Source organism: Capra hircus, chromosome 1, assembly GCF_001704415.2.
Source record: "Capra hircus breed San Clemente chromosome 1, ASM170441v1, whole genome shotgun sequence".
In the NCBI taxonomy this organism is placed as follows: domain Eukaryota; kingdom Metazoa; phylum Chordata; class Mammalia; order Artiodactyla; family Bovidae; genus Capra; species Capra hircus.
Window position 1 is genome coordinate 68,474,901 of NC_030808.1, and position 12,251 is coordinate 68,487,151.

General features: G+C 44.4%; 1 protein-coding gene across 5 annotated transcripts in view; it reads left to right on the forward strand.

Moving 5' to 3' along the window:
* Window positions 1-12,251, forward strand: part of LOC102173333 (kalirin) — a 513,182-nt gene that overhangs the window by 266,364 nt on the left and 234,567 nt on the right. For all 5 annotated transcript variants that reach the window (XM_018045796.1, XM_018045804.1, XM_018045808.1 and 2 more), the window contains exon 6: window positions 8,018-8,140. In XM_018045796.1, the coding sequence (XP_017901285.1) occupies window positions 8,018-8,140 (123 nt within the window). The remainder of the gene's footprint in view (window positions 1-8,017; window positions 8,141-12,251) is intronic.

Genomic DNA, 12,251 nt, shown 5'->3' on the forward strand with positions numbered 1-12,251 from the left:
ATGCAAACCAAGAACTTCCAGATGTCTAAGCTGGGTTTAGAAAAGGAAGAGGAACTAGAGATCAAATTGCCAACACTTGGCTGGATTATAGAGAAAGCAAGGGAATTTCAGAAAAACATCTATCTCTGTTTCATCTACTATATTTAAAGCCTTTGACTGTGTGGATCATGACAAACTGTGGAAAGCATACCAGACCATCTTACCTGTCCCCTGAGAAACCTGTATGTGAGTCAAGAAGCAACAGTTAGAACCCTTTATGGAACAACTGATTGGTTCAAGATCGAGAAAGGAGTACGACAGGGCTGTGTGCTGTCACCCTGTCTGTTTAACCTATATGCTGAGCACATCATGAGAAATGCAGGCAGGAGGAGTTACAAGCCAGAATCAAGATGGGTGGGAGAAACATCAACAACCTCAGATAAGCAGATGATACCCCTGTGATGGCAGAAAGTGTAGAGGAACTAAAGAGCCTCTTAATAAGGGTGAAGGAGGAGAGTGAAAGAGCTGGCTTAAGACTGAATATTAAAAGTAAGATCATGGCATCTGGCCCCATTACTTCATGGCAGATAGAAGGGGAAAAGGTGGAAATAGTGACATATTTCCTCTTCTTGGGCTCAAAAATCATTGTGGATGGTGACTGCAGTCATGAAATCAGAAGATTGCTTCTTGGCAGGAAAGCGATGACAAACCTAGACAGTGTGTTGAAAAGAGACGTTACTCTGCCAGCAAAGGTCTGTATAGTCAAGGCTATGGTCTTCCCAGTGGTCGTATATGATTGTGAGGGCTGGTCTGTAAAGAAGGCAAAATGCCAAAGAATTGATGCCTTCGAACTGTGGTGCTGGAGAAGACTCCTGAAAGTCCCTTGGACAGCAAGGAGATCAAACCAGTCAGTCTTAAGGAAGATCAATCCTGAATATTCCCTGGAAGGACTGATGCTGAAGCTGAAGCTCCAGTGTTTTGTGTACAGACAACTCATTGGAAAAGTCCCTGATGCTGGGATAGATCAAGGGCAGAAGGACAAGAGGACATCAGAGAATGAGATGGCTGGACGGCAATGAACATGAACTTGGGCAAACTCCAGGAGATGGTGAGGGACAGGGAGGCCTGGTGTGTTGCAGTCTATGGGGTCTCAAAGAGTTGGACAAGACTGGGCTGTTGAATAACAACAACAAGGGTCCTAGGCCAGAACACACACATGGGGTCTGTGTGTTTCCCTCTTTGCCTGAAGACATATACCCGGGGTCAGGCAGAGTTGTGTGAAAGCAGAGTTGTAAAGTGGGGAAATTTGCCCTTGGTTCCCTCCCACTGCCACCTTAGGGCCTGTCTCTCTTGGTCTAGGGCTCCTCTGCCACCCCATTTTAGGATCCCATCCTTGAGTCATGCTCACAAAGGGCCTTGCTTTCTTAATGAACTGTTTCTGTGCCCGGGATAAACCAATTCTAGGAGGGGTTGCAGGAATGGTGCATTTTAATAGGAGTCTCTCCTGGGTGAAAAACTGTTAAGAGTCAAAGTGATCGAGTCTGTAATAGTGAAGGGTTGGGATATGGCAGAGAGGATGGGGAAGGGGGAGGGCAGGAGAGGGTTAGATCACTGTTCCAGTGTTTGGGCTACGCAGGGAGGCCAGGAGGGGACGGTGCCCTCAGGCATGACCCTGAGAGAACATGCAGGGCTTTGAGTCCTGTGTAAGCAAAGGCTCTTTCTTTCGTTCGTTCTCTCCCTCCCTCCCTCCCTCCCTCCCTCCCTCTCTTTCTCACCCCGAGTGTGTGTCAGGGTGGGGGCAGTGGGGAGATGCACAGGTGTCCTTGGTCTGTCTAGTGCCCTGTGGAGGTTCTGGGAGCATGTCTCCAGCAGGGGTGGGCTGTGGATGTTTGTGTATGAGCTTCAGGTGTAATTTCCATGAGCCCACAGTGATTTTGCAGTAGGGTAAAGGTTGTGCAATTTTAAATCTACACCTTTCATCTGTTCTCTGCTCTGACACAAACATTAGGGAAATATGTGCAATAGAATATGCTCACTATATAGATTTAAAAATCTGTCTGGTATGTAGCAATTACCGAAGCATGAAATTCATTGTCTTATTTTAATCTCACTATTACGCTAAGGTTGAAATAGTGTAAATTGTTATCCCCATTTCACAGATAAGGAAACTGAGGTTCAGACCATTAACGGACTTGTCAACGTTTATAAAGCAGGTCGATAGTAGAACCCAAGTCTCCTGAATTGAAACTTCTTCTTTACACTATAACACACATAACATTTTGTTGTGGAATTGACTGCACAGCAAGTTTTCAGATGTAGCAAGCTTCTCGGGCAAGGAGGCTGTTAGTATTCTTTAGGGCATAGGCATTCACGGATGGGTTAATGCAGTATACAAGCAGGATACAGGGGACAACAGGTAATGCTGGAATGTGCATACTTAGAAAAGAAAATCATTTAGTTGTCTTCTGTCCTCTCAATCAAGTCACCCAAACCAGAATATGAGCAAATTAAAAGCTATATAATTTAAATTACAGATAGCATAAAATTCTAACACTAGGTGGTAAGTTGGTTTGAAAGTTAAAACTCTAAATCAGATGCTGTTGCTAAATGTGGCAAATGAAGGAAATAAGTCCAGGATTATTATTTGATATCCTTGCTCTCTTAATAGCTTATGCTTTATTAAAAACAGAACAGAACAATAATAATCTTTTAGCTATCCCCATATTTAAAAGAAAAGGATAAAAATGTTTCTGTTTAGTTTCCTAGTTTGCATTTAAATAGATTCTATCATTTATTCTATATTAAAAACTAGATTTTTATATTTTCACTGAGTTTTAGCCAGCATAAAAAATTACTTAGCAAAATATGAAGAAAAAAACTCAAGTAGCTTACATGTAGCATCCATCTTCTCAATGAGATGAAACTATGTTGGTTTCCAAACAAAGAGATAAAATTTCATTATTTAGACATGAACTTTCCTCCTGGAGGAATTTTGTTGTCTTTTTACATTTTGTGGAACCTACCATTTGCTGCTTCTCAAAAAAATAAACAACAGTAACAACAACAACAATAAACAGTTCAGAATGTTTGAAACCACTGTGGAGATATTTCCTTTAATTTTTTTTTCTTTAGAGTTTTGTTCAAGTGTCTAGTTGAAGTGTCTTCCAGAGAAGCCAGTTCAAACAGATCAAACATAGTGTCCTAGTTGGAAGGGAATTTAGAAAGGGTCAGCTTGTCTGGAGATCAGCAACCCCAGAACCCATGGCCAACTTGCTCATGCATTACTTTCATTCACTAAGTATTTCTTGAGAGAATGTTGCTGTTTGGATCAGCTGTCTCCAGGCACTGAGAGGGCAGGGGTGAGGCAGAGAGGAGGGGGCTGGGTACTAGGCCGTGAATGGCCTGAGAGGGACAGTGTCCTACCACAGCTGGAGCCTCATAGTGCCTGCCTTTTGAGGGGCAACTGCTCTGGGGAGCCTGGGCAGAGGAGGTCCTGTAGTCAAGGAGGAGGGCGGTATCCCTCGAGCCTGGATCAGCAGACACTCAGTGAATGTGCCTTGGGTGAAATGAATAAAAGCCCATTGGGTGGGCTTCACTTCTCTGACCTGTTTGCCACCTATAAATTGGGCCTGATGGAGGCAGTGAGATGATGTGTGCGAATGGACATTTCGAGCTCTAAAGCTCCAGACAGATATCAGGGCTAAGACTAAGAAGCTGCCTTTCTCTGGCTGTCAAAAACAATGCCAGTTTTCTCACACACATTCTTTGTAATCAAAAGTTAGAAGTGTACTTTGTAACAATGAATATGTATTCTGATGCAGGAGATTCAATAAGACTAATTTTTATTTTGAATGGAAAAAAATGCTTTGCATAAGTTTCCCAGTGGAGCCAATTGTAAGCCAGGATGCTTACTTCCATTCTGGGTACTACTTATCCCTTGCAAATGAAGAGAAGCACAGAAATGAAGAGACTTGCCCACAGTCTCACGGGTAGTTAGTGACAGAGCCAGGCCCAGACCCAGTCTTGTCCTCATCCTGCTTGACCGCACACCCACCTGGGAGTATACATGCACACACACATATTCTCTGCTGCCGGTTCCACTGAATGCAGCAGAAATGCTGATGATCCTTTCAGGCAGCCAAGTTCAAAAAGGTGAGGGTTATATATTATTAGCAGATTCAGGCCCAGAGAAGACTTGAGACTGTCCCGAGAAAACAGCCACGTTGGGAAAACCCTGGTTCCTGCTATCATGTAGACTATCTGGCCTCTAGAGCAGGTGTTTTTCTCGCTGCATGAGATGAGTGTCACGTCTTTGGAGCACTGCATCTAGCCTCCATCCCCAGAAAGTTCAGCCCCAGAGACTGCTCATGTTCTCCACTACGGAAGGCAGATGGGGCAAAATGGCTTGGGCCCAGACCTCATCATGTGATAAGTCCGCTCAATGAGATGTGCACTTCCTCCAGCACTTTCTGTCCTCACCTGCCATTTAACTTGCTGTTGTCCCTGCTTTTCCTCCCTAATTGGCCCATGCTCAGCTCTCCTTGCTCTGTAGTCCAGCAGGGACCTGGCGCCAAGCAATCTAATAATTCTGATGCTAGCACATAACTCTCTGTTTATTAGCATATCTAAATAGTCATTTAGCAGAAAATACAAGGAAGGTCACTTCCAGGCCACTAGGATAGCCAAGGAAATATAAGGAGTGAGTTTATCCCAAGTTCTAAGGACTTCAAGCATTTCAGATTTTCATTAATTTTATTGATTCTTTCATCAACAAGAAAAAGAGATAGAAATTATTTTAAAATGAGGTTGAGAGGTAGAATTTTAAAGAACAAAAATTACACAATGAAATCCTTTAGTCTCCAGGGGTGCTTGTCTTCTTCCCCTCTTGTCCTTAATAATAATTTTAAGAAACACCAACCATGTGCCACTGGTGTGGGATTGGCTATGGATGGCAGACCCAGGGTGTTGCACATCACCAATACCAACCAGCCTCCACAGGCTCCCCTGGCCTGGGACATCCATGGACAGTCAAAAGTGAAGAATGCTACTTTCGCCCTTTATCTGTGTAGGTAGCAGAGAGTGATCTGGGTAATTCAGAAGGGAGAATCCTCTCTAAATCAAAGCATGCCCATTTGCCTTGGGAAGGTGGTTTGTTTATGCTTATGTGTGGGTTGTCATAGCCTTGATGTCTCTCTCCTGACCTCCAGACAAAACTCCTAACTACCCACAGGACACCTTCACTTGAAGTTCTCCTAAGCATCTAAAACTCAGTTATCTAACATGGAACCGCGATCTCTCCTCCCTTACTCCAGCTTCTCACCCTCCTCCTGAGGTAGTACCATGGCACCTTCTTTCACAAGGACCCGGGTGCTATGCCAGATACCTGACTATTCTCCCCTTCTCTCCCTCACCCCCACTCCCTAAGCAGTTGGGAGTCCTCAGTCCCTTCCTAGTAGCTCTCACTCTGCCCACTTCTCAAGCTCCACTGCCGTTCCCCACACCCAGGTTTCCAGGCTATCACTCTTGCTCCCCAGGATTACTGAAACAGCCTCCCAACCATTTTCACCACTCCATCTCTCCCCTCCAGCCTCCCATCCCACAGTGCTCCAAAGCTAACATCGAGCTTCACTGCTCAGCTCACAATCCTCCGCTGACGCCTTGCTGCCCACAGTATATAGACCAGGTTTCCTGAAGCCTGTGTCCAGAGCTGTTCACGGTCCCATCTACCTCCTCAGCCACATATTCTCCTTACATCAGGTTCAGAAGCACAAAAGTGGTGATTTCAGAGCCCTTAGAACACTGGGCTGCCCCAGAGTTCTGCCCCTTTGATCTCCCCTTTGTGTGGAGCTTACATCTATCTCATTCATCTTCCCTGGCTAATTCCTACCTGAGTCAAGGTCAACTCAGGTGTCACCAACCCTGGGAAGCCTTCTGTGCTCTTTCCTGTCTCCACACCACCAAGAGTGGGTGCTACCTTGATCCACCATCTTGACCTTTATCTTGATAGATTTCTTTTCAAATTGTGATCTTAATTGTCATATGCCAAGTTATACTAACATTATATCTGAGTCCATGTTTGTTTTTCACAATGGCTTTTAAGCCACTTAAACTCAAGAAGCACATATTAATCATTTTTGCCTTGAACAGTGCCGGGCATATAATGAGTATCCGATAAATGTTGGTTAAACTGAAAAAGTAAATTCATTTGTCTGAATTTGGCTTCCTTGGTGGCTCAGAGGTTAAAGCGTCTGCCTCCAATGCGGGAGACCCGGGTTCAATACCTGGGTCGGGAAGATCCCCTGGAGAAGGAAATGGCAATCCACTCCAGTATTCTTGCCTGGAGAATCCCATGGATGGAGAAGCCTAGTAGGTTACAGTCCACAGGGTCGCAAAGAGTCGGACACAACTGAGCGACTTCACCTTCACCTTTGTCTGTTTAAAGGAGGAAAATGGAATGAGGCTGTAGTTCTGCCTCGAGGAGAGCTGGTGTGAATTTTGCAGCATCTCAGCTTGCATCTCTGCTCAGTTCTTTCCTGCTCTTCTCTGCAACTGAACCACAGTCTTTAGCTCATCCCAAGCTACTGAGCGTGAGTTCCAGGTGTAGCAGTCCTCTTCTCCAAAGGTTTAACATTTTTCCTGGCTGTATCAGTTGACTACTCAAGGCAGAAAATTACAGAAAATCCAACTTAAACCAGTTTGAGTAATAAAGAGGATTTATTGGCTCAGGTACTAAGGAAGTTCAGAGAGAAGGTGGTGATCAGGCAAGGCTCAAGCAGAACTCTGCCTTTTTCTTTCCATTATTTTGGCTACACCCTTTCTCTGCCCATTGACTTCTCCCTCAAGCTGCCACCAGAATTGTGACAGTTCAGCAATTTGAGGTGCAGGGTCACAATGACAGTATCAGAGGAAGAGCAGTTGTATCTATAGTACTGCAGTTCTGTTTTCCCAGAAGCTTCCAGCAAACTTCCCTTCGTGTTTTATTATACTGAATTGAATAACATTCCTGTTTCTTACCAGTTTCACTGGTGGCCCAGACAGTAAAGAATCTGCCTGTAATACACGAGACCTAGGTTCAATCCCTGGGTCAGGAAGGTCCCCTGGAGAAGGGAACAGCAACCCACTACAGTATACTTGCCTGGAGTATTCCTTGGACAGAGAAGCCTGGCGGGCTACAGTCCATGGGGTCACAAAGAGTTGGACATGTTTCTAAGATAATCCCATCAGTCAGGAAATGTCATACACTGATTAGCTTAGATCTGGTGTCCTAAGAAGCGGTAACCCTTAGAGTGACCAGGCTTTTCCTTGGAACTGAGGTTCTGATCAGCTCCCCTAAAAGTGAGTGGGCCGCCTGGGAAGGAGGTAGAAACCTAAATGAAAACCAGGTACAGAGCTGGGGGAGGAAAATGGCTCAGTGCCCACTGTGCCAGGCAGTATTTACCCTACCTTTAAAATCCTCCTCTTCTGATTCCTCATGGCTTATAGCAGAAACCCTGAAATTGTGAGGCTCTGGGATCAAACGAAAAGTTGATTCCATTCAGAGTCAATTCAACGTTGTGTGTGGTCAGGCAGTGTAAATGGGAGGGGAATATATTAGGATGCTCTGTGGCTTCCGACAAGGGTCTCTCCTGCTGGTGCAGTAGGGGATACATGAAACCTCCCACCTGTCCTGTCCCTAAAGCATGTGGTGGGGGGGGGTCTTTTGATGATTTTGAAAAGTTTTTAAAAGGGGAAGTAAAGGTTTCTAAAAGTTTTTAAAAGAAGAAGCTGATAGTAAACAGCTTTCTCCTAACTCTCCCTGGTCCTCTTACTCATTTTCTCTTTTTCCTCTAGAATTTGTAAGGAAGCATCGAGGCTGATGGTGGGGCCTCCTTCTAAGGAGGGCTCTCCTGGGAAGCCAGGCTGGGGGCACCCCAACCCTGAGCACAATGTCTTGTCCTCACTGGGCACCAGCAGAAGGGCTGGTTTTGTTCCAGTAGCTCTTACAGTTTCTTGCTGTTGAACTCATAACCATTATCTGTGTCTTCTTTTCCCCTTCCAGATGTTTGACTGGATAAGCCACAACAAGGAGTTATTCCTCCAGAGCCATACAGAGATCGGAGTCAGCTACCAGCATGCCCTAGACCTTCAGACACAGCACAATCACTTTGCCATGAACTCCATGGTGAGTGCAGGCCTGTTTTCCTGGGGCAAGAGAATGATTAGGGGGAAAGGGGTTGGGGTACAGAGGGTGGAAATGGACTTCCAACCTGAGTAGGAAGGAGAAGCTCTGAACATGAAGCCCTTTTTAGCATTCCATTTACTAGCATGGGGACGTGTGCAGAGCATGCAGTGAGTCGGCTATTCGTGCAGCAGATTATGGCCCCGTTTCTGCCTCTGAACCCTGCTTCATGTGGTAAAAGGAATGTGCTGCGGTTGTAGAAGCTATCAGCCCTGTGCTGTACTAGAAGGGACAGTGCCCCTTTCTACTCCACTGACTCCACCAACAGGCACGTGAGTCACTGAGCTAATGGAGAGGGACCTCAGTCTGTGGCACATTGGAAACCAGTGAGTAAACTGGGTTGTTGGACTAGAGAAGAGGAGCCTGTGAAGGGCTGCCTTGCAGAGAAGAGGTGGAATTGTTTCCTATTGGTCTAGGAAGCAGAACTGTCCAGGGGACTACAGTTGGAGCAGGAGGCAGGACGTGGCTCAGGAGTTGGCTTGTATTGGAAGTTAGAGCCCCCGTGATGGGGAGAGTTCAAGTAGATGCTGAATTCAAACAGAGAGGGATACTTGCTGGCTGTAGTCATAGGAAATGTACTTCTCTGTGCTTCAATTTCTTCATCTGTAAAATCAGAATAATAATAGCTACTTTATATGATGGTTGGGAGGATTTAATGAATTAATTGTAAGGTGGCTGGAGATGTGCCTAGTACTTAATCCATTATCAGTAAGTATTGGTATTATGATATTAATGATGCTGATGATATAGGAGTCTAGTCTAGATAATACCTATGATTCCTTGAAAAACTAACACTTTGGGATACTTATTTTTCCATGTGGTCACCCCAAGACTTTGAAATCTTGTCTGCCTCTTTGAACCCTTTGTATTTGAAATGCCTGCCTCAACATCTCTCTCTCTCCCCTCTGCCAGCTCTTCTACTTGTACTGCTGATCCAAAAGAATATCTCTGCCATTCCCCATATATCTGATGCCACAGACACCTTATCATTTCAACTGGTGATGATAGGAGGAGGGCAAGTATTAGAAAAACATAAACCCAGAGGATCACAGAGGCCAGGAAGGAAGACAATTTCATTTTCTAAGGAGTTATTTTAATTATGTGATACACTGGACTTACCGTATTGAAGAAGAAATAACTCTGGCCTCAAGTTTTCAGTGTCTGATAAGGGAGATAACTCAGACAGTCACGGCGCAGTTTGAAATGTGCTGTGATTGAGTTGCTGTGTGGGCTTCCCTGGTGGCTCAGTGGTAAACAGTCTGCCTGTCAATGCAGGAGATGTGGGTTTGATTCCTGGGTGGGGAAGATCCCCTGAGAAGGAAATGGCGGTCCACTCCAGTATTCTTGCCTGGGAAATCCCTTGGACAGAGGAGCCTGGCAGGCTACAGTCCATGGTGTTGTGAGAGAGTTGGACATGACTTAGCAACTAAACAACAAGAGACGCTGAGTGACTAAGAACCTTGCAGTCTCAATTATTTAAAGCAATAGGGGTTTATTTCTTGTTCCTACCAGGTACCCATCACTGGCTGGTGGGGGTTCTGCTCATCACAGTCACTCAGGGATCCAGGCTGAGGGAGCAGCCACTGTCTCAGATGCAGCCAGTGCCTCCCTGGACAAAGCAAGCCTCCAGGCACATGTTAGCTCTGAAAGCTTCCACCTAGAAGTGGCACATTTTACTACCTAACACCAGTCACATGGCCACATCTAACTTTGTGTGTGGAGATATATGGTCTTACCTCCAGATATTGGGGAAGAGAGTGGGTACTTGTGAATAACCCTAATGGCTAGCAAAGGGAGTCACTGTGGGGTATCAGGTACAGATGAACAGCATGGGATTTGCATGGGAAGGTACTTCGGGCTGCAGAATAGAAGGCTGTGGGACCAGGCAGGGAAAACATCAGTATTGACTGTGTTGTCAGTTTTGGCCACAGCAGTCTTGTCTTCATCTAAATGTAAAGACTCATTCCCTTCCAACTAGTCTTCTGTAATTGTGTCTCATCTCAGGTTTGCTTTAGTCACAGAGGAACAAAGCAATTGATCACAAGTGATTAAGAATGTGAACTCAGATCTAGTCAGTTTTGATTATCTGTGTGCCTTGTAGATTTCCCCGGGTGAATTTTACAAATTCTGTACCAGAATCTTCATGTCACCCAACTGCCTGGCCCTAAGGCAGACAAACTCATTTTAATAAGAAGCAAAGACAAACATAATTAGAGAGGTAAGTCTGCTACCAAGCCCCTCAAAACAATGAACTACAAAGTTAAATAGAAAGAGCCTTTGGCTTTGAATTATCTGCACCACTGCCCTTCTCCGTTAAGATGGATAACTGAGAGTTAATGACACATCAAAAACTCTTTCCTCTGACAAATTTACCTTTGATGTTTCCATTTTCAGGACAAAAAAAAAATTAAAATGAGGGAAGAATTTTACTGAAAGGAAGCATCTTCTGGAACTGGGAGAGAAGAAGAGGAATTTTAATATACAACAGCCAATTAATATGTTCCGGCCCATCTCTAAGTCTCCCACTGCCATGAGTGCCTGCAGCACTCAGAGGCCCATTTAGCCTGATTATCCTGGCTTTCCTCTCCAGCTGCAGGCAGGGGAAGGGAAACCCCAGTGCTGTTTGATCAAATTGCCCAAACCAGTGCATTATAGACAGAGACCAGTGCCTTTGTTAACTGGGAGGTTTACAGGTTTGTTATTAAAAGGAACTTCCCCCAAATGGATGTCATCATCCCAAGCAGGTGAAAGAAGGGTGTTAGAGCCTCCTTTTCTCTGGCCTGAGTGGTAGATGTTGCTGCCAAGAAACAGATGAATTTAAGCAGCTACTGATGGAGCCCAGTGACTGTAGGAATGATCAGTTACTCAGGAGAAGTGGGAATGTGGGTTGTTCTGTAAATTCCCTGAGACATTTACATTTTGGTTCTTGGAACAGAACCTACACATATGCCACACATTTGTCCACCTAAAGGTGCATGTAGCATGCTTTGTTTCAGGCTACAGGTGAGTTGTTTGCTACTGAATCCTTATCATGTCATCTGTCTCTCCGCTGGAACCTCTGTGGGACAGACCATCTCTCTTTTGTTCGCCACTATATGCCCAACATCCAATCTAATCCTTAATTATTTGTGGAATGAGTCAAGAAAGAAGTCATGAGGTTCTTGGGATCTTAAATTGGGGAGGGTGATCGATAAGCTTTAGGGTTTACTACTGAAATAGGCCAGTGATCCCTTACCTTTCTGTGCAGTCACAAGCCCCTTTGAAATCTAATGAAAATTGTGAGTCTTCTCTGCAGAGAAATATGTGTAGATAACATTTTAAAGATATTAATATTTTCACAGGATTCAAGGGAATCCTAAAGCCTATTGATCATCCTCCCCAGTTCAAGATCCCAAGAACCTCATGACTTCTCTTCATTCATTCCAGAGATAATTAAGGATTGGATGTTGTGCTGGACATTGAGCATATAGTGGTGAATAAAAGAGAGATGATCTTTCCAACTGAGGTTCCAGCGGGGAGATGGATGATATTATACAATCTCATAAGTAAATATATAATCATAAATCAATAAGTCTTGTGTTGGAAGAATAGGGCTGCTATGATAGAGAATAACAAAAGAGGCTCCATTTAAATGAGGAGAGGTCAGGTACATTTTCAATTAATAATTAGTATTGACTTATTGTTCATTAATTGATAGTAATTATTGGTCTGTGAATTAAATGCTATGCTGTGCTAACTTGCTTCAGTTGTGCCTGACTCTGTGTGACCCTATGGACTATAGTCCATCAGGCTCCTCTGTCCATGGGATTCTCCAGGCAAGAATACTGGCGTGGATTGCCATTCCCTCCTCCAGGGGATCTTGCCCATCCAGGGATTGAAACCAGGTCTCCTGCATTGCAGGCAGATTTATTACCATCTAAGCCACCAGGGAAACCTATGAATTAACTCTGTGAAGTACCAATTCTTCTTTATAATTTAAGGAAGCCCTATGTATATCATTTGGTAAATGAAAATGATCTAGTTATAATTTATGTGTTTTTTAGGTTTTGTTTTC